Source organism: Bufo gargarizans, chromosome 7, assembly GCF_014858855.1.
Source record: "Bufo gargarizans isolate SCDJY-AF-19 chromosome 7, ASM1485885v1, whole genome shotgun sequence".
Lineage (NCBI taxonomy): Eukaryota > Metazoa > Chordata > Amphibia > Anura > Bufonidae > Bufo > Bufo gargarizans.
In genome coordinates, this window is record NC_058086.1 from 157,597,904 (window position 1) to 157,621,302 (window position 23,399).

The window sequence follows — 23,399 nt, forward strand, 5'->3', positions numbered from 1 at the left end:
ATCAGATTGGCAGGAGTCCGACACCCAGCACCCCGCCGATCAGCTGTATGAGGAGACAGTGTACACGTGCAGTCTCCCGTCTCTCTTCCTGCTGCTGCTATGTCTATGGCAAAGCAGAGCAGGAAGAGACAGGAGACAGTTTCTGAATAGCTCAAAATCTTGAACAGTGGGTTCAGACATCCTCCCCTAATATTACAGTCAGGATGTTCGGTCTAGTCACAGCGCTGGGACTTATTATCCTCTAGGCTTTGCATACCCTGTCCCTTACCTAAATAGTTGTATTCTGGTATTTCTCCAGGGGTGCTGTCATGAGGCATGAAATAGAAAGGGATAATTACACTTACCAGTAATTGGTTTCCTGGAGTCCCTCCTGATAGTACCCTTACATTCCCTCCCTTATTATCTACTATCTGAATTTAGCACATAAAAGGTTTCCGGTTTGTTTTAATAAATCAGCTGCATCCATCCTGGTGTAGTAGTCTGGAAAACACTGGAGGTGTTTGCTGCCCCAAGAGGTCAACCTCAAGTGTTGCTGATGAGGGACTCCTGGAAATCGAATTACCTGTAAGTGTAATTTTCATCAGTTGCCGGCACCAGAAGGCTCTGTCCACTGTGTAGTGGCCATGGTGGTGTATTCGAGTGAATGGTATCTGGGCTTCAGTACACCAGCTAGGGCTGCAGCTAACGATTATTTGAATAATCGATTAGTTGCCGATTAATTTCTACGATTAATCGATTAATCGGGAAAAACGACAAAATTACAAAACAGAGGTTTATATGATCTTACTTGAAAAATTATGTTCAAAGGCCATATTAAAACAAATTGTGGACGACACTTATGGGGGATCTGTGGACGACACTTATGGGGGATCTGTGGACGACACTTATGGGGGATCTGTGGACGACACTTATGGGGGATCTGTGGACGACACTTATGGGGGATCTGTGGACGACACTTATGGGGGATCTGTGGACGACACTTATGGGGGATCTGTGGACGACACTATTATGGGGGATCTGTGGACGACACTTATGGGGGATCTGTGGACGACACTTATGGGGGATCTGTGGACGACACTTATGGGGGATCTGTGGACGACATTTATGGGGGGATCTGTGGACGACATTTATGGGGGGATCTGTGGACGACATTTATGGGGGGATCTGTGGACGACACTTATGGGGGGATCTGTGGACGACACTTATGGGGGGATCTGTGGACGACACTTATGGGGGGGATCTGTGGACGACACTTATGGGGGGGGATCTGTGGACGACACTTATGGGGGGGATCTGTGGACGACACTTATGGGGGGATCTGTGGACGACACTTATGGGGGGGATCTGTGGACGACACTTATGGGGGGATCTGTGGACGACACTTATGGGGGATCTGTGGACGACACTTATGGGGGATCTGTGGACGACACTTATGGGGGATCTGTGGACGACACTTATGGGGGATCTGTGGACGACACTTATGGGGGGATCTGTGGACGACACTTATGGGGGGATCTGTGGACGACACTTATGGGGGGATCTGTGGACGGCGTTTATGGGGGATCTGTGGACGACACTATTATGGGGGATCTGTGGACGGCGTTTATGGGGGATCTGTGGACGGCGTTTATGGGGGATCTGTGGACGGCGTTTATGGGGGATCTGTGGACGGCGTTTATGGGGGATCTGTGGACGGCGTTTATGGGGGATCTGTGGACGGCGTTTATGGGGGATCTGTGGACGGCGTTTATGGGGATCTGTGGACGACACTTATGGGGGATCTGTGGACGACACTATTATGGGGGATCTGTGGACGGCGTAGTTATGGAGAGGGGGATATGTGCACTGTTATGGGCATAACAGTGCACAGATCCCTTTCCTCATAACAGTGCACAGACCCCCCTTCCCATAGCAGTGCCATACACAGACCCCCCCTCCTCCCCATAGCAGTGCTATACACAGATCCTCCCCCCTCCCCATAGCAGTGCTATACACAGACCCCCCTTCCCCCTAACAGCCCCGGCGCTTGCATCTTTATTTTACCTTTTTACAATGACGCTCCCGCTCCTGTAACAGCCAGGCAGAGCGGACGGCGGCGTAACGTCACTCAATCACGTGACGCGCCTGCTCCGCCCACTTCATGAATGAAGGAGGCGGAGCAGGCGCGTCACGTGATTGAGTGACGTTACGCCGCCGTCCGCTCTGCCTGGCTGTTACAGGAGCGGGAGCGTCATTGTAAAAAGGTAAAATAAAGATGCAGCGCCCGCCCGCCCGCCCGCCCGAATAGCAACGAATCGGCGATTATTCGATAACTGGATTCGTCGACAACGAATCCAGTTATCGAATATAATCGATTACATCGATTAATCGTTGCAGCCCTAACACCAGCACTAGAAACTACACAGCATGGGGCCCCATGCTTCACGCTCCATCCACAGTTTTGTTTTCTGGCAGTTTTCAAGAGTCACAACAGCCAGGGAATTGGGAATCCCAGACCTACCAAGTTTGGCTTGGCCAAAGGCTGAAATTGGTGCTACTACTGCATGTGGTGTAGACTCTGGATACTGCAGCAGACCACACAATATAGTAGCGCCCACAGAGTTTATATACCTGACCTGTACAAAACAGAGACTTCTAGATTTTATTTAGCGTTTTATTTTTTAATATATTAAAAGAAATCACAGATTGAAGTCTATGCAAGGCCTCACATTTAGGCCTCTTTCACACGAACGTGTGCACTCCGTGGCCGTATTGCGGACCGCATTTAAGGATCCGCAATACACGGGCGCCATTCCGTGGGCATTCCACATTACGGATGCGGACCCATTCACTTGAATGGGTCCGCAAATCCGGAGATGCGGGACGGAAGCACGGAATGGAACCCTACGAAGGTTTCGTCCCGTACTTCCATTCGTGTGCAAGAGGCCTAAGACTGAAATGGGATCAAATGAATAAATAGCTTTTTTTTTTTGCAACTTATGCATTCCTTCCTCAGGGATTAATGGGGTTTCCTCCCACACTCCAAAAATATAAAAATAGGCATATTAGATTCCTACGAAATTGACATTATTGTATGTTGGGGTCCAGCACCTAGATGGAAGCCACTGACTTGCCAGGGAGTCGTCCCAGCCACACAACTATCCCTGCACTTTGAGTCCCTACAACTCTAAATGTCATTATCGGTCTGTTTAGTGCGGTCCTGCAATGACGTGTCGAAACTACATGTAACCACAACTGTAACTTCAGTGGTGTCGACACAACATCATTACAGCTAGTGATTGGCTGCAGTGGTCACAAGCTGACACGTAACGTCATCCCTGGAGCCCGGTAAACAGAGGAACCAGGCATTGACCTATTTTATACTGATGTGTGCTGTTTGTAAAAAGTCATGGGGTTGGAAAACCCCTTTAAAAAGAAAAATAGCAGAATGGTTTCTGCAAATATCTTTTTAGACTAGTAATGTGAACAAAACCTTAAAGGGATTCTGTCACCTCGTTTTCGGTTATAGAGCTGCGGACATGCACGGCTAGATCGCCGCTAGCATGTCCGCAATATACCTGTCCTATAGGGCTGTGTCCTTTTATTTAGTTTAAAAAAATGATTTTTAGATATGTAAATGAGCCTCCAGGTCGGTTAGTACAGCCCCTTGGGCACCTACAAGACTCATTTACATATCTCAAAAATCATTTTTTTAACTAAATAAAAGCACGCAGCGCTATAGGACAGGTATATTGCGGACATGCTAGCGGCGATCTAGCCGTGCATGTCCGCAGCTCTATAACCGAAAACAAGGTGACAGAATCCCTTTAACCGATGCTACAGATTATGGGAACATTGCTATTCGATTCATTAAGCTACATATTACATTTTTCCAGTCTTCAATTATTCCAATTTTTCAGGATCTTCTCAGCGGCGTCTAATGTTTCGTCTTGCTGTAAGAAACAAAAAAATAAATATCTGTCATGACATACAGCTGACATCCTGCTGCACCTACGTAAGAGGGTGCTCTGTCACCCTAACTGCACCCTCTGGGGGTGACATGGCCTAAAAGGCATAACACATGGCAGTGTATTTTTTTTATTTTTTCAAAAATGTTTAATTATGTAAAACTGAAACAAACAAAGTAGACATATTTGATATCATTGCGTCTGTAACAACCTTCTTTATAAAAATAGCACATGATCTAACCTGCCAGGTGAATGTTTTTTTTTTTTTTTTTAAAACAATTTTTATTTCGGAATAAAAAAGGCAGTGTACAATTACACAGATCACAACAGCTCATGCTCGCAGGCATGTATACATGATTGTCCAGCATGCAAGTAATACGTGCCTAATCCGAATTTTCAATTTTCTCCCCCCCTGGGTAAACACCCCCCTCCCTTCCCTCCCAACTGTTTCCCAACTCGAAATGCCATGTCGATAACTCGCAGTGAGTCCTTCGGGTAAAGTATCACCTATTCAAGCGCGGCAGAGACATCAATCATTAGTATTTGTCACCGCTAATCCACCTCTAGTCCTCCCAAAGTACCCTTCAATTTCCCTTCTAGATACCACTTAGTGTGCACAAAGGGTCTGACGACCTCAGAAATTTCCGTCGGCGTCAAAGAGTATACAATAAAACTTTTCCAGGTATGAAAGAACCGTTTTGCTGACTTCTCCTTGCTTCCTTCCACATCTAGCCTGTCCAGATACATAACATATTTCATAGTCCCCAGCGCCTCCTGAAATGTAGGAACTGTGGGATATATCCAGTGCCTGAGTATGGTCTTTACCACTGCCAAAAGGAACAAGTGTATCCCCTTAATATTAGTAGAATGGGTTATTTCCCCCCTTTCATCCAGTGGGATATAATGGAAAATGCAATGCAAAGGTATCATTTGTATCTTTATACCCCAGACCTGCTGGATATATTCGACAGAGTCCTCCCATAGAGACTTCAAGTGAGGGCAACGCCAAAGCCCATGCAACAGATCAGCTTTCTGGAGCAGACATTTAGGGCACCATCTCAGGTAGTGCGCGGGTGCATCTCTATAAGACAGATCAAAGGCATACGTAGCCTTATGGAGTATCCTAAAATGCATCTCCCTCCACGGTTCACTCGTAATCGCCTGCCTCACTCTTTCCATTCCTTCCCTCAACTTGGGAGTAACTGCACCGTCCCCTAGTTCTTCTTCCCATTTCTTATACACTTTATCCCCTATGGGGGCAGAGAGAATATTCTGCATTCTTTTATAGAGGTCAGATAAAGAGAGTTCCTGGGTTCTCACCAGGGCCTCAAACCAGTTCAATCTGTCAGGATCACCCAGACTCACTGACTGCGCTCCGCAGTATGATTGCAATTGTTTATATGACAGAAAATGAGAAGCTGGGATCTGATATTTGGATTGAACCTCAGGCCACGATAAGAGCTCAGTTCCTCCCTCGTTCAGCAAATGTTTCAATACCAGAATCCCCCTGCCTTTCCACAGTCGAAAAAGACCAGAACGCCCACCTTCCGGAAATGCAGGGAGATTCCATAATGGCATATAGGGAGTGATATACATGGGCAATTTGTATAGTCTACGTATGCTCCGCCAAGCTGCCAGAGTATCCCTCAAAATTACATAGTTTTTGAACGGTCTAGGGAGGTCCCTTATCCTAGTATGTAACAAGGCTACTAAATCCCAAGGCGCTACCAATTCACTTTCTAGTGGGGTATTCGAGAAAAACGAGGTGCCTTTTAGCCAGTCCCTAGCATGTCTAAATAGTGAGGCCAGATTGTATCTTCTTATCGATGGCATCTGAATTCCTCCCTCCCACTTAGTGAGGCAAAGTTTGTCGTACGCTATCCTTGGGCGCTTCCCTTGCCAGAGGAACCGCACTAACGCTCTTTGGATTCTGGTGACATCATTGTGCGTCAACAAGAGGGGTATTGTTTGAATTGGATAGAGTAGTCTCGCGAAACTTATCATTTTTAAGAGATATGCCCTCCCGAAAAGCGAAAGCGGTAAATTAGTCCATCTGCCTAGCTCCAGTTCTATTTTCCTAATTAGGGGATCATAATTCAGCTTATACAGTGAGGATGGATGCCGCCCTACCTTGATACCTAAATAGGTCAGATACTGTGGTACCACCTCCACGTTGCAAAAGTCACGCCCTAGCTGAACTCGAGGACTCCTGTTATCCAGGAATAGCAATTGGCTCTTAGCAACATTTATTCTGTAACCAGTAGTACCTCCATAATACTCAAAAGTGTCTAGTATTTTTTGAAGGTGAAGATGAGGGGAGTCTATAAACAGCAGGATGTCATCTGCAAAGCAGACCAGTTTAATCTCTTTTTTACCTATCTGAATCCCTTTAAAAACATCCGATTGGATCAGATGCTGCACTAGTGGCTCCAGAGCCAAGTTGAACAGGAGGGGAGACAAGGGGCAGCCCTGCCTCGTGCCTCTGCCGAGCCGAAAAGGAGCCGATAGAAAGCCAGGTGTATTAACCTGAGCCTGCGGGTTCTGATAAATGTGTTCAACTAGTGACTTGAATGGTCCCTCTATGCCAAAAGCAGACATGGCTCTCCACAACCAGTTCCAATTCACAGTGTCGAATGCTTTCTCCGCATCGACAGACAGCAAGGCAGGGCCCCCTCCCACACAACCAGGACCGTGATGTATATAGTCCTGCGCCACCAGTACCGATCGAATGTTTGTCGCCGCCGCTCTATTTTTTATAAATCCTACCTGATGGGGCCCTATAAGATATGGCATATGTTGTGCCAATCTATTAGTTAACAATTTGGTCAGTATTTTGAGGTCTTGGTTGATTAAAGAGATAGGTCGGTAGGAGGCTGGCTGCGCCAAATCCTTATCTGGCTTGGGGATAAGTTTAATAAATGCCATGTTCCCAGATTGCATAATGTTATGACCTTCCATGCAGCTATTGAACAACAATGTTAAAAAAGGGGCAATTTCCGCATTGAGTCCCTTGTAAAAGTCCGCCCCAAATCCATCAGGGCCCGGAGCCTTCCCGTTTGCAAGAGACTTAATGGTACTCTTTACCTCATCTTCCGTGATCTGGGCATTAAGATGGGTGCACATGTCTACTGTGAGTCGTGGCAGTGAGATTTTAGAAATAAGCTCCTCCGCTAATGAAGCATCATAGTCTGCTCGGCCATATAGAGAAGCATAGAATTGCCCAAAGCAGTCTACTATGCCCTTTGGGTCTGTGACCCTGTGTCCCGACGTATTCAGCACGCTGTTGATATTAGTGGTGGGCACATAAGGTTTAGCTAGATTAGCCAGCATCCTCCCTGCTTTATTTCCATATTTAAATAATTTTGCTTTTTTATAATCCCCAGACATTTTTGCAATCTGCTCAACATAAAAATCATAATTGTGTTTAGCCGTAACCCAGTGAACTTTATTGGCATCTGTCGGGCTGTTTAGGAAGGACGTATAGGTACTTCTAACCTCACCTGACGCTACAGTCAATTTGTGGGCTAGCTTCTTCTTTTTAGCTGCAGCATAAGAAATTATGCGTCCCCTAATAACTGCCTTGGCCGTGTCCCAGTATAGGGTATAGTTGTCTCGGTGCTCCCTATTGGTATCCGCAAACTCCCACCACCATCCTTTCAGTTGTAGGAGGAATTCCTCATCCGTAGCCAAATAACTAGGCATACGCCAAATGAAATCTGAACCTCTGGGCACATTTTCCGAGAGGGATAGGGACACTGGGGCATGATCTGATATTAAAATATCTAGTATCTCCGCTCCTTTCACTTTTCCCATCAGGTGGGCTGCCGAAAAATGAGTAAACTCACGCTCCGCTGGATTTAAATGCCTCCATACATCCGTCAGGGCAGTAGATTGCAAGAAGGAGTCAAGCGTCACTCTCTGGACACCTGCTCCCCGCCTCCCCCTATCCAGTGATTCCACCTTCTTACAATCCTCCTGGGTATCATGTACTACATTCAGATCGCCCATTACTACCACACCAGTACGACTCTCCTGTACTACTCTCGTCTCTAACTTTGAGAGAAAACTAGTTTGCATGGCATTAGGTCCATATACATTAAATAATGTCAGCCTGCCCGCATCCGTATCTAGATCAAGCTTCAATACTCTGCCGTTATCATCTGCCTCTATCGACAACATCTCACATCTAAGCCTCTTATGGATCAATGTCATCACACCCGCCCTCCTTCCATCTGAGGGAGAGCCATACACTTGTCCCACCCACATTCGGCGCATCCGCCAAAAGTCGGCCTCCCCAAGGTGCGTCTCTTGGATCAAGGCTATATCCGCCTGAAGTTTCTTTAGGTGACGTAGGACCATTACTCTTTTATGTGGGGACCTCAGTCCTCTAACGTTCCAAGAAACCAATTTAATCATTTGAGCTGAGTAGGTGGTATTGGTGAAATAGAGACACCTCTGGGAGGACGACCCCCGGCGAACAACCCTTCTCATTACCCGCTAGGTACATAACAAATATGACATTGAATGGCATAGCAAACTTAACCCCCCCTCCCAACAAAATCCCGAAAAACCTCAAACAATGCATCACATTTTTTGTGGACTTCACTTTTTTCGCACCGACCTGGGCTAGATCGCTGCATACCTGTAGCCCAGAGTCCATTCCCGAATCCCACTTCTATCCTCACCGCCCTCCCCTCCCCGGACAAAACATAATCCCGTTATGAAACTGGTATGCTAACTCTCTCCCCGCCAAACATAAACAATACATAAGGAGCAAAATCCCTTACATTCCTCGCTTAATTCCTCAAGAGAATAAAATACTTTCTGCTGCAAAGAATCACGACTATCACCCCTCTAGACTGTAGATAGAGTGTTCATCTCCACTCCGGACTGGCGGCAGGGTCTCTCCTTCTTCCTGGAGAAGCTTCAGGGGATGCTGATGACCGCATACGTCTTGTATTCCTAAAGCGTCCTCCTCTTGGTGAGTGCACTCCGCCATCTGGTGTCCCTGTGGCTGGTTCCCTTGGTGGATTGCAGTCTTCTAGAGCTTCTGCAGCGTCCGAAGGCGTGAGGTAAGTGTCTACTCCCCCATCATTCCTGAAGACTCTCAGTATTGCCGGATAAATTAGGGCGAATTTGACTTTCTTGTGCACTAACTCGGTGCAAATGTGAGAGAAGGCCCTCCTTTTCTTGGATACCTCCATAGAGTAGTCCCCAAAGATTAGGATCTGATGGCCACGCAGCTTGAGCGGCTGTTTAAGCCGTCTATACTTGAACAAGATGGCCTCTTTATCAGCATACTTCAAGTATTTCACTATGGTCGTTCTGGGTCGTCTCTGAGGCTCAGCCCCCAAGTTATCCTGCGGCGGGCCAATTCTATGCGCTCTCTCGACTATCGCGGGGTCGTGAAGTCCCAACGCTTGCGGCAGCTCCGTCGAGCAGATACGAGATAGCTGGTGCGCTGGGATGGTTTCAGGTAGGCCGAGAATACGCAGATTACTTCTGCGGGACCTGTTCTCCAAGTCCTCAACTTTGTCTCGGAGCGCCTTATTAGACTGCGTTACGTCTCTAAGTTGAGTGTGAACTCTTTCCAGCTCGTCCTCTACCATACCCATTCTCTGCTCGAGTTCCTGCACTTGCTCTGTATGCTGGTTCACAGTGGTCTGGAGCTGCTGTAAAGAAGTGGAGATTGTAGCCTCCAGAGTGGCTTTAATATCTGGTGCCAGCAATTTAGCCACCGCTATGGCCATGTCTTTACAGGAGGATTCCAAATCTCCAGCCTGCTGCGCCGTGTCCAGCTGAGAATATATCGACTCTGCCGTCTCCTGCGACTGAGGATTTTGCGCAGTTGAGCGGGTCATTCTCTTGCCGGCATCCGCCATCTTGCTCCTCTGCAGGTCAACCAAGTCGCTCGGCGGGAGAGGTGAGCTGGTCAGCGGGGTGCCACTGCGCACTACAAACTTCTCCATCTACCCTCCGGTATGATGAGGAGATAATCCGTTGGGGTAACGAAGCCCCGGGTCTCGGCTACGCCCGCTGTCTGTGTCCGGGGAGACGGAGCTCGCTCTGCACACCTCCTTACATGTGCGCGCCGGAACCGGAAGTCCCATGGCAGTGTATTAGACAAGCGACCAGAGGATTACAAATTTAAAACCCCTTATGGGGAAAAAATAAAAAATCCTCACATTAAGGCCTCTTTCACACTACCGTTTTTTTTTTCCGTTTTGCGGTCCGTTTTTTGCGTTCCGTATACGGTCCGTATACGGAACCATTCATTTCAATGATTCCGCAAAAAAACAGAATGTGTTCCGTATGCATTCCGTTTCCGTATTTCCGTTTTTCCGTTCCGTTGAAAGATAGAACATGTCCTAATTTTGTCCGCAAATCACGGTCCGTGGCTCCATTCAAGTCAATGGGTCCGCAAAAAAAAACGGAACACATACGGAAATGCATCCGTATGTCTTCCGTATCCGTTCCGTTTTTTGAAAATGTTATGCCCAGCCCAATTTTTTCTATGTAATTACTGTATACTGTATATGCCATACGGAAAAACGGAACGGAACAACGGAATGGAAACGGAACCACAACGGAAGCAAAAAACTGAACAACGGATCCGTGAAAAAAGGACCGCAAAACACTGAAATGGACATACTGTAGTGTGAAAGAGGCCTCAAGAGGTTGTTCATTGTCATAATACTGATGACCTGTTCTCAGGATAGGTCTATCAGATTGGGGGTGTCCCACACCTAGCACCCCTGTAGCTGTGGTGCAGTATATTTTGAAATTCTGACGTTCACTTTAAAGGGACAAACGGCTGTAATTACACTGCGCCACCACTACAACGTAGATGGCGTGCAGGTAGCATCGTGCTTCTTCAAATAGCTGATCGGCGGGGATGCCGATCAAACTCCCACAAACACTGTATTACTAATACCCGCCTATAATACCTAGAGATCAGTATGTAATATTACTGGTGTTCACCCGCTCCGGGATTGTTTACATCTCTTCCTGTAGCATCATTTCCAGTCCCTGACATTATATTTCCCCATCTCTCACAACGCTCTCCTGCAGACAGTTCTGGATGAATCGACCACCAGCGCTAGACTGAAATCAGACGTGACATGCCCAGAAGAAAAGGCTAGAGAGCTTGAAAAGAACATCAGAGGAACTACCACACAGGCACACAGTTTAGAGCTACTGCGCATGCGCCAGCTCCCATCCTTAAAACACAAGTTCGCTCAACACTATTGGTCTCCAATGAATCTCTGCCAAACCAACATGCTGAGGTCATGAAAAATCTATAAATACGTTTCAGGAGAAATGCTTAAAGTGTAGCTGTCGTTTCAGGTAATTTTTCAGACTAAGCTGCAATGTGGCAGTACATGAGGAATAACACTGCTTCTGGCCATTATGTGATGTGTACTTGGCAATTTTTAGCAGTTTTTCTCTCTGCAGTCCTGTTTTGAAGGGCTCATTCAGAGGACCATATGAATGGGTCTGCATCCGTTCTGCAATTTTGCGTAATGGCTGCAGACCCTTTCATTTCAATGGGGCCGCAAAAGATGCGGACAGCACACTGTGTGCTGTCTGCATTTCTAGTTCCATTCTGCAGCCCTACAAAAAAGATAGAGTGCGTCCTATTCTTGTCCACAATTGCGGACAAAAATAGGCATTTTCTATCATAGTGCCGGCCAACCGCGTTCTGCAATTTGCGTAATTCAGAACACTATGGCCGTCTGAGCCCCAACTCTAAGGCCCCTTTCACACGCGCGAGTATTCCGCGCGGATGCGATGCGCGAGTTGAACGCATTGCACCCGCACTGAATCCCGACGCATTCATTTCTATGGGGCTGTTCACATGAGCTGTGATTTTCACGCATCACTTGTGCGTTGCGTGAAAATCGCAGCATGCTCCTCTTTGTGCGTTTTTCACGTAACGCAGGCCCCATAGAAAAGAATGGGGTTGCGTGAAAATCGCAAGCATCCGCAAGCAAGTGTGGATGCGGTGCGATTTTCACGCACGGTTGCTAGGAGACGATCGGGATGGAGACCCGATCATTATTAGTTTCCCTTATAACATGGTTATAAGGGAAAATAATAGCATTCTGAATACAGAATGCATAGTAAAATAGCGCTGGAGGGGTTAAAAAAATAATTATAATAATTTAACTCACCTTAGTCTACTTGCTCGCGTAGCCGGCATCTTCTTCTGTCTCGATCTTAGCTCTGTGTAGCAACAGGACCTGTGGTGACGTCACTCCAGTCATCACATGATCTTTTACCATGGTGATGGATCATGTGATGACCGGAGTTATGTCACCACAGGTCCTGTTGCTACACAGAGCTAAGATCAAGACAGAAGGAGATGCCGAGCTGCGCGATCAAGTGGACTAAGGCGAGTTTAATTATTTTGAATTTTTTTTTAACCCCTCCAGCGCTATTTTACTATGCATTCTGTATTCAGAATGCTATTGTTTTCCCTTATAACCATGTTATAAGGGAAAATAATACAATCTACAGAACACCGATCCCAAATACCAAACACGCGCGATTTTTCTCACGCGAGTGCAAAACGCATTACAATGTTTTGCACTCGCGCGGAAAAATTGCGCGTGTTCCCGCAACACACCCACACATTTTCCCGCAATGCCCGTCTGAAAGAGGCCTAACTTTTCCTGAGCAGTTGGGTCGGGACTAGCAGTCCCTCCCTTCTCCACAGACTTCTATGCAATCTGATCCTTTAGTGAGCAGGTTGCCTGTCTTCACTGAAGACAGATCTGAGAATTGAATCAAGAGTTAGTGAAGAAGAGGGGAGCAAGAGAAAAACCTGATAAGAGCGCAAGGAAGCATCTTTCTCTGATAACATATATTACAAAGTTTTTTTCTATTCTGTTGTATTATTCATGTATGGAAGATAGGAAACTACAGTTACTCTCAGTATGGAGGTACAGTGCATTCGGGAAGTCTTCAGAGCCTTTGACTTTTTTTGTTATGCTCTGAATGCATTGTAAGGCTACTTTCACACTTGCGTTTGGTGCGGATCCATCATGGATCTGCACAGACTCCAGACGGATCCGTTCAGATAATACAAACGTCTGCATCCGTTAAGAACAGATCAGTTTGTATTATCTTTAACATAGCCAAGACGGATCAGTCTTGAACACCATTGAAAGTCAATGGAGGACGATGCCGTTTTCTATTGTGTCATAGAAAACTGATTCGTCCCCATTTACTTACATTGTGTGTCCGAACGGATCCGTTTGGCTCAGTTTCGTCAGCCAGCGTTTCGGTGTCTGCCTCTAAAGCGGAATGGAGACGGAACGGAGGCAAACTGATGCATTCTGAGTGGATCCTTTTCCATTCAGAATGCATTAGGGCAAAACGTATCCGTTTTTTGACCGCTTGTGAGAGCCCTGAACGGATCTCACAAACGGAAAGCCAAAACGCCAGTATGAAAGTAGCCTAAGTCTGACCCTAGATAATCAGACTGACCCTAGATAATCAAATAATACTCCAATCTCACAAATATATAAAAGAGGTATAGATGGATGTTCACATTTTGAAGTATTAGACACTATTGTTTCAACAAACACTATAAAATCAATAGTACAAGTGGATATAAGAAACCTTGTAATATTAGTAATAGAAGATAAAGTCTATGGAGAGGGATGGAGGGTAAAAGAGCACTGAGCTGCTGGAAGAAGACAGAATCACAGAGACACTGCTGCTGGCTGTAGTAGGTTTTCTATCTCACACCAATGCTGGATTCACAGGTGCACTGTACATTACTCTTACAGACTATCTTCCATATTGTTGCTTCTAATGGGGCAGAGGGAGCTACAGAGAGAGGGGGGGGGGGTCTCCTCTTCTATGCTTGTGCGGTGTATGGGAGACATGACTGCTAGTCTTCATCCAATGGTTAAGTAAAAACTGACAAATGGAGGGAGCCCGCAGAGGGGAAACAAGCTATCAGTCGTGTAGTGGCCAGATATACTGTTACTTCTCATGTACACATACAGAAAAGTAACCTGAAACAACAAGTACACTGGAAGTGTATGTAATATACTTATTATCTTACCTTGATAAAACAAAATCGTATATATTTGTCTAGTTGATTCCTTGTTTCGGGTCCACAAAATGCTGTCATTGGGATAGCCGCTAGTTTCTACAACAGATTGCACAGGTACAGAGTAATAGTTTCATTGTTAAGGTTTCAGTCTCCTGTACACTCCCTGCACTACTAAAGATTTAAAGGCCATGTCCACCTTTGGAGGCAATTTTTTTTTATTGTATTGTACTGATTTTGAGCTAAAAATCTTTTTTTTTTCAATTGGTCTTTATTAAAAACATGGAGCCTTTTTTTCTGTACATAGCTGAGATGCTCTGGTTGCAGCCTCTGGATTTTCACTCTTTTCCATCAGTTGGGGAGCTGACAGGCTCCTTATCTTTGCTCTCTGACCTACTGTGCCCGTGGGAACCCAGCAAAGAGGCCACTGCCACATCAAAAGCAGCTTCCTACTGTCTACTAGGTTTTATCTAAGGTCATGAATTTCATAGATTAATGGTGGAACTGGGAAATGCTTTATAATTAGCTCTGAGAGCAATACGCCTGTATACTGTTCTTGTATGGGGGTCCTCTGCTGTCTGTGCCTGCTCCCGTCTGAGCCTTCATTATACATGTACATCTGGCTGTCTTACAATGTCAGGCAGTGCTCACGTCATTTTGCTCACCTTTGTTTTTATCATCCACTTTACAAATTTGTAATCGTAGGCTTCATCAGTCTTGAATTCAGAAAGATCCACACCTTCAACAGATCATAAAATAATAATAAACTTTCAGCAAATGTATTTCATATAAGCACTGATTCACTAGACAGTGCTCCAGACTAAAAAAAATATGAAGGAGCCATTGGCTCCTAACCTGAAAAATTTAGGAGCCAAATGAAATTTTTAGTCGCCAAATTTAAAATATATATAATATAGCTGGGATGCTTAGGAGCATATAAGCCATCTAAGGCCTCATGCACACGAACGTGTATATTCTTTCCATGTCCATTCCGTTTTTGTATTTTTTGCGGGCCGAATACGGAACCATTCATTTCAATGGGTCTGCAAAATAAACGGAAGTTACTCCGTGTGCATTCTGTTTCTGTATGTCCGTACTTCTGTTCCGCAAAAAAATAGAACAAGTCCTATTATTGTCTGCATTACAGACAAGGATAGGACTGTTCTATTAGGGGCCAGCTGTTACGTTCCGCAAAATACAGAATGCACACGGACGTCATCCGTATTTTATGCAGAACCATTTTTTGCAGACCGCAAAATGCATACGGTCGTGTGCAAGAGGCCTAAGTCTGAGAGGACACAATAAGCCCTTTAAGCAGTGCATGTTGATTAAGTCAGCTGGCACATGCCCAATGAGGCAGGTCTGTGAACAGTACCGTACCATGAGCTTTTAATTTACTTTATTACTAGGCCATCAGCACCTGCAATGAATAAAAATAATCTAACACAGCAATCTAACTCCTGTTATAGGTGTCAAGGCTGTCCATCCTTAGTGCATGGACAGCTTAAACCAGGAACACACTAGAAATCAGACAGCAACCGTACATACGTCATTTAGTGCTGATTTGGAAAAATATTAAAGGAGTTGACAAGGGAGGCAAAGATTTTTGTACAGTGCTCAGGGTGGTTTAAAAAGGATCAATACTCACCACCACTGATCCCCTGCCACTCCTATTTCAATGCTTAATGGGTCCCCACTGGTCTCTGCACATAGGAAATGCCAGCTCAGTCAATCACTGGCCAAGAAAAGTATAGCGCCATGGCTAGTGATTGGCTGAGCAGGCTTCTCCTGGCATTTTTCTGCTTGTGGAGACTGGACCATTAAGTAGAGACCAGTGGAAACCCAGTTGGAACGGGAACATCAGGGATTGAGGGATGGCGAGTTTTGATTCTTTAATATAAAACCACTCCAAACACTTTACTAAAAATTTTGCACTGCACTGGACAATCCCTTTAAACATTTTGTACTCAGTACTTAAAAGGGACAGCAATAGGTTAGATAATAAAAAATAAAAAATAAACTCTCACTAGTTGAATCCCACATAACTCCTGCACTGATCCTTCCTTATTTTCTGGTGCTGTAAATTCACATGATGCGAGTCTACGGTCACCTGCTGCACATGCTGGCATCACCAATGACGGCAGTAATTGTCTGCAATGGTCACATGGACATATTCCATGTCATGACTTCAGGAAAGAAAAAACTGCTGGGGACAACAGCATCAGTGCTGGAGTGGCCGGGAATTAACCGGCGAGCGAGTGTTTTTTTTTTTTTTTTTTTCATATTTCCTGTGCTTAATTTCTTTTGAATTAAAGTTCTTGAAAATCCCTTTAATTACTAATTAACCTTATTTATGCAGTAATGATGGTCCTGAGTACTAATAATGTGCAATCAGCACTGTAGAAACTGAGGAATATGGACAAGAACAAATGCAGAATACATACCCATGTTTCAGGCTCCTTAAAGTTTATGAGACTAGGGAAGCCATTAAACGTTTGAGACTTGTTAGTCACATCAGTTTGTTGTGAGGGAAAACTGGAGTCCAAGGTCTGCTGGGAGCTTGATGGGATTTGCGATGTAGGAGTGCTGAAATCGCACGTCTGTGAGATCCCGGCCCGGAGTCCTGCTGAGTGCAGGAGCGCACGGCGTCATTGGTTGCTATGACGCCGTGCACTTCCTGCTGCCGCCGCAATACAGTAATACACTGGGATCATACCAGTGTAACACTGTACAGCGGCGGCAGCAGGAAGCGCACGGCGTCATAGCAACCAATGACGCCGTGCGCTCCTGCACTCAGCAGGACTCCGGGCCGGGATCTCACAGACGTGTGAATTCAGAAGCAGACTGCTGGAAGCGGAAGCACAAGATGCGGGAACCCAAGCCACGCCCACCCTCTATGCCGAGTAGTGTGAGGGGGCGGATCTTCAGCCAGCAGACGGCTGCAGCGTGTCTGCTGGATGAAAGCCTATTTTTCTTAGACAGAGCGGCGGAGGGTTTAGGCGCAAATGGCGACAAGACTACAAAGTCTTGTCGCCATTTTGCAATTCCAAGTCGCATTGGCGACCATTTTGGTCGCCATCTGGAGCCCTGCTAGATACTCCCTGTAGTTACAAACATATTGCGTAATTGCTTGACCCTGCACCTAATAATCAATGGCACTTTTCAAAGTTAAGGCCTTTTTCAGACAAGAGTATCCAGGGCAGAAAACACTCTTTACGGGATCGCAGGGCATTATAGTGATTTATATTGCTGTGTGTCTCTGTATGACCCTGTATCTATTCAACCATACTGACATAATGCAGTACGAGATGCTCTCATTGTTATTGCAGGGGGAATGCAAGTAGTTATTAAACAGACATGTGTCACGGACGTTCCCGTGGCAGGTACCAGGGGATCGGAGAGACTGGCAACTCGTGGGTTAAATTGACAAGTTCACTGTGGATCTTATTGTGAATGCCACACTCCTTGCTTCAGGTGTTGCTTGTTGGTAAACTACCTTTCCCATAAGTAGCAGCTTCTTACTCTTGGAGGTGAGGTTTATAGATTTTCTTCCTGCCTTCTAACTAGCTGGTCGGTTGTACTCTGTGGTGCTTCTGGAGTTGCCAGTTTTCTACTTTAAGAACAGACAAGACTTATCTGATTGTTTTGTGTTGGCTATATTCCCTGTTGTTTGTATCTGGGAATGAGACATTGACTTTCATTCGTCCATCTGGGGAGGAATGGGTTGCCTCTGGTCCTAACCTCATTCCAGGGCCTTATGGGGATATAAGGGCCTAGGTATCCAGCATATGAATATTCCTACCTTCAAGGTCTATTCATATTGATAGGTAGTTAGGGCCCGGATTAAGGTTGTTTAGGAGGTGACCTGTTTCTTCCCTAGTTTCCAGGCCCAGTTACTGTTCCCCTTCCCTCCTGTGTTTAGTGTGGAGTTTTTCCCCCCACACTTATTATGACAACATGTCAGAAGAGGTTACAGGTCCTCTTTAATCAAGTGTGATCACGGCATCTAAAAGCTAAAAAATGAGGATGCCAGTAATTTAATTCAATACGCTGGGTCTCTCTGAAGAGACCCAGGGTAATGGAGCTGCAATTCTTATTTTGGCCAGCAGGTGGCAGGCCAACATAAGAAATGAGCAATTCTAATACCAATATGGATCTATAAGAAACATAATGGTACTGATTTATTGTTTTTATTTAAAAAAAAAAAAAGAGTCTTGTAGCCTCAAACATGAGCTACAAAACCATAAAAAAGTTTAAAAAAAAAAAAAATGTAAAAAAATGTAAAAAATTTTTTTAGCACCCCCCCCTTTCTGTAGAATAAAAAATTAAATACATAAATAACAAAAAATATAAACATAATGGGTATCACATTGTCCGAAAACACCCGTACTATTAAAATATAAAAATAGTTTTCCAATACGGCAAATGGCGTAATGGAAAAAGGGTCAAAAAGGCCGATTCGCCATTTTTTCATTGCTTCTCTTACCTAAAAATAAATAAATATAATAAAATGTGATCAAAAAGTCACACGCACACTCCAAAAATCCATAAAAACTTAGTAGCTATAACTATAAAAAAAAAAAGTTATGGGGGTTAGAATACGGTGATGTAAAAAAAAATATTTGTTTCAATTAATTTTTACACTATTTAGACATAAAAAACCTATACATATGTGGCATCGGTGTAATCGTACTGACCCAGATAATAAAGGGTAGGGGACGCCGTAGGGACAAAAGCAATTAAACGGGGGAGGAATGGTTTCCCAATTCCACCCCATTTGGAATTTTTTTCCAGCTTCCCACTACACTGTATGCCATAATGGTGGCATTAGAAAGTACAAATTGCCCTGCAAAAAATAAGCCCTCATACGGCTATGTGAACGGAAAAATTAAAAAGTTATGGCTCAAAGAAGATAGGGAAGAAAAATGAAAACGCAAAAACCTCTGGTATGCAAGGGGTTAAACTAAATGAAAAATAAAGTAGCATGCACGTTGTTCGAGGCCCCAATTGTATTATATAGATGTCCACTAGGTGGCAGCAGATCATGCAGTTGTAAATCAGACACAGCAGAATGTGGAGGCTTGCTGTGGCAAATGATGGATCATGTGACCTAAAAGGGTCCCAGGACCATGTGTGCCATTGTGTGTCACTTTCAGGTGTGGGGGGAAAACACCACACCGAACATAGAAAGGAAAGGGGTGAGGGAATAAGGCTTGGAAACAAGGGAAAGGAGATGGACACCTCCTAGTAAAACTCTAATCAAAGTCCTGACTGACTACCAGTATGAACAGACCCCAGAGGTAGGTGAGTGCATACACAGGAATACCTAATGTCCTAACTCACCCTATAGGACCCTGGTACTAATGTCAGGACTGAGACAACCTGTTCCTCCAAAAGGAAGGATGAACAGGAGTCTCCCTCAGGCCTTAATACAAATGACAGGGAAATGCAACACACAATTAACAATTAACCCAAACAAAATACAAAAGGGAAAGAAAACACTTAACTTCAAGTGGCTATGGCAGCACCCACCCAGGAACTCAGCCGAAATCCACACACCAGCTAGCCTCAATTCAAAACTGAAGCTATAAACCGCATAGCATAGTGAGAGAAACAATAAATAGAGAAGGTTAGGCTACTTTCACACTCGCGTTTGGTGCGGATCCGTCATGGATCTGCACAAACTAATCCGTTCAGATAACACAACCGCATGCATCCATTCAGAACAGATCCGTTTTTATTATCTTTAACATAGCCAAAACGGATCCGTCTTGAACACTATTGAAAGTCAATGGGGGACGGATCAGTTTTCTATTGTACCAGATTGTGTCATAGAAAACGGATCTGTCCCCATTGACTTACATTGTGTGTCAGGACGGATCAGTTTGGCTCAGATTCATCAGACGGACACCAAAACGCTGCAAGCAGAGTTTTGGTGTCAGCCTCCAAAGCGGAATGGAGACGGATCGGAGGCAAACTGATGCATTCTGAGCAGATCCTTATCTATTCATAATGCATTAAGGGCAAAACTGATCCGTTTTGGACCGCTTGTGAGAGCCCTGAACGGATCTCGCAAACGGAAAGCCAAAACGCCAGTGTGAAAAAGTAGCCTTAAATGACCATAATAGCCACACCTGGGGAAAGAAGATGTAGCAAGCACCAGAAACAGACGTCATTTGATCCAAACGGAAAACATGTCAGATCAAACCACGTGTTGCCAGTCTCCCAGATCTCCTGTCACCTGTCATGGGAACGTCCGTGACATTATGATAAGTCAGGTTTTATTACGGACTGCTATGACTGTTTAAACAATTACATGTAGATGTGTTACCTAGGACAGAAACGTCAGCAATCATGAAATACCCTCCTTCTGGAATGACTGGCTTTAACCCAGCTTCCTGAAGCAGGCGAGCCATTCGGTCACGTTTCACTTCCAGTTCCCGAGGCAGTTCATTGAAGTAACATTCAGGCTTGTCCATCCTCTTCACGTCCTTGAGCAGAGAGTGGGCCAGGGCTTCCTGCACATGAAAGGAGGACATGGGAGAGAGAGGGCGTCATTCCTCTGGGCCAAGAACACACACAAAATCATTCCTGGGCCTCCCAGTGTGTATATCCCTAGACTACATAGTCTTCAAATAGCCTCTGGTCAGTAATATTACCAAGGTGTCATACAATCTAACTTCCAGCAGGTGGCAGTACAAGCCTGGCTGAGACATTATTCCCTGAGTGTTGAGCCGTGACCAAGAGGTGAAGAGCTGCAGGAATTGGACCAGCGTCAGATCGATGAGGGCGAGTATTGATAATTTTTTTTTTTACCCATTTGTGGCCCTTTAAAAAAAATAAAAAATAAATTACCAACCCAGAAATCCCCTTTAGGCCTTATTAACACATTGGTGTTCGGTCCAGAGGTGTCGCTATGGCCTCAAAATACCAGCCAGAGTGCCCCTGCAAGTACAGACCATACTGTGCGTAGTACATGTCTGCTATAATACACCTATAGTATTATATACACAGCCCCTCCGCTCACAAGATATACCGTACAAGGCCCATCCACTTCCAGGCTATACTGTACACAATACACGGCCCCCCTCCCGCTCCCAGGCTGTACTGTACATGGCCTCTCCCAGGCTATACAATACACAGCCCCTCTGCTCACAGGCTATACCGTACACGGCCCCCCTCCCAGGATATACAGCACCCGGTCACCCTGAGCCCAGGATACACTGTACACAGCCTCTGTCCAATAAGTTGTGTAAGGTATTGCAGCTCAGTTCCACTGAAGTGAATGGGACTCCGCTGCAATACCTTACACAGCCTGTGGACAGCGAAGGCTCCGTTTCTGAAAGAAAGCAGCCTGGACAATCCCTTTAACATCAATTGACCCGACTGGTGCTGAAATGCATGGTCCTGAATCAATGTGCGTTTCTGCATCAAGCCTGGTGACAGCAGCGACCATTGCACCCTACCTAAAATTATTTTCTGGTTCTCCCATATATCCCGATACAGAATAAGCCTCTTTGGCACATCTTCTACAATGAATACCGCACCACAACAGGTAGTGTTCTGCAATACGAGCTCATGCTCCATGCGGACACGTTTGCTTGAGTTATAATTGGATTTAGCGGGTTTATTAAACGTCAGCGTCTAGTCTCACCACTGTAGTAACACGCCATACTTACTTGTAATGGAGTCGCACAGGTATAATTAGAGTTCTGCTGGACAGTCTGCAGATGCTTGATGAGATGTGCAGGGCCAATGGACCAACCGAGCTGGGAGAGAATTGTAATAATGAATCAATATTTACAGCAATTTATGCCAAACATCTATCACTAATGCCAAATCTACGAGTGTAGGATACCGTTATAGGTTTACATGGATTAATACACCGCCATACTTGTTCCCGCCTACCAACCAAAAGACCCACAAAGTAAAATTCCGTCAGTATCATCATTCATGGAATTGGACCATCTCGCCAGCCCGCGCCACCTATTGGATATCTGGCCTGGCTATATTACCTTTCCAAATGCCAAGGCTCGTTGGAAAGTTGGATCTTGACTTATAGACAGGGCCGGCTTTGGGGGGCGGGGGGGGGGGCAAACTAGGCAATTGCACAGGGCCCCCATTGGGGCCCCCTGCTTCAGTGCTGCTGTTCAGCTGAACGTCCAAGGAAGAAAACGGGCGGACAGCTGAACTTACAATACAGTGGAAGGTCTCCGCCTCACATAGAAGAGAAATCATTACCCTAGTGCTGACAGGACCTGCCATAATGTCAGATGCAGGAGGCGGAGCTGAGCAGAGAAGAGGGGATGAAGGACCTGTGATGACATCACCATCATGTGACCAGAACAGAAGGCGGAGCTCAGCAGTGCAGTAAAGTAATGAAGAAGAAGACCAGCCATGCATGTGAAGAAGTATGGATTCAATGTAAGTGCCAGGGAAATGCTGAGAGTTGTAGTCCTCTTCTCTTATACCTCCTGTTATGTAATATCAGAGTACATTACAAGAGGAGGTATGAGGAGAGGACTACAACTCCCAGCATGCCCAGCTTGTTATGTAATATCAGAGTACATTTCAAGAGCAGGTATAAAAGGAGATGACTACAACTCTCAGCATGTCCAGGCCATTATTGTATAATATCAGGGTACATTACAACACCCTGGGTCTGCTTGGAGTTGTATACATCCTCTTATAATGTACTCTGATATTACATAATAACGGCTTGGACATGCTGGGAGTTGTAGTCCCATCCTCTTATACATCCCACTGTAATGTGCTTTGATATTAAATAATAGACATGCTGGGAGTTATAGTCCTCTCCTGTTATACCTCCTACAGTAATGTGCTCTGAATTAGGGCTGGGACGATGGATAGGGGAGGGTAGTCATCCGCCTAGGGCGCCACTTCTCTACCCATAAATGGGGGGGCGCACTCATGGCGGTCCAACTTCACAAGCCTCAGGCCGCCAGCCCTCAAGCCTGTGAGGCGTTAGAACAGAGCAAGAAGCCGCAATGACATCACTGCAACCTCCTGCTCTGGGTCTCGCATGATGTCATCGCGTGAGACCCGGAGCAGGAGTAGTGATGTCATTGGGACGGCATGCATCAGGACACAGCAACACAAGCCACAGGTAACACTCATACTAAATGACCACACTGCTGGGGGCACCAGGGAAAGGGAAAGGATATCATTATATATACTTGGCACTACTGGGGAGGAATGGAGGAGCATTATATACATACTGGCACTATGGTGGAACATTATATATATATATATATATATATATATATAAAAAAGGAATGTGGGCAGCACCACTGTCTGTGTAGTATACTCGGACACCTCCAACGATATAGGCGATCCACCTCCAACGATATAAACGATCCACCTCC

At 45.4% G+C, this 23,399-nt stretch overlaps 1 protein-coding gene across 2 annotated transcripts in view; it reads right to left on the reverse strand.

The window, feature by feature from the left end:
• Positions 1 to 3,740: 3,740 nt before the first annotated feature.
• Positions 3,741 to 23,399, reverse strand: part of KYAT3 (kynurenine aminotransferase 3) — a 49,878-nt gene continuing 30,219 nt past the window's right edge. For both annotated transcript variants that reach the window (XM_044301986.1, XM_044301985.1), the window contains 5 exons: positions 21,693 to 21,782; positions 20,345 to 20,531; positions 14,679 to 14,752; positions 14,026 to 14,112; positions 3,741 to 3,932 (listed from right to left, as the gene is read on the reverse strand). In XM_044301986.1, the coding sequence (XP_044157921.1) occupies positions 3,879 to 3,932; positions 14,026 to 14,112; positions 14,679 to 14,752; positions 20,345 to 20,531; positions 21,693 to 21,782 (492 nt within the window). In that variant the 3' untranslated portion in view covers positions 3,741 to 3,878. The remainder of the gene's footprint in view (positions 3,933 to 14,025; positions 14,113 to 14,678; positions 14,753 to 20,344; positions 20,532 to 21,692; positions 21,783 to 23,399) is intronic.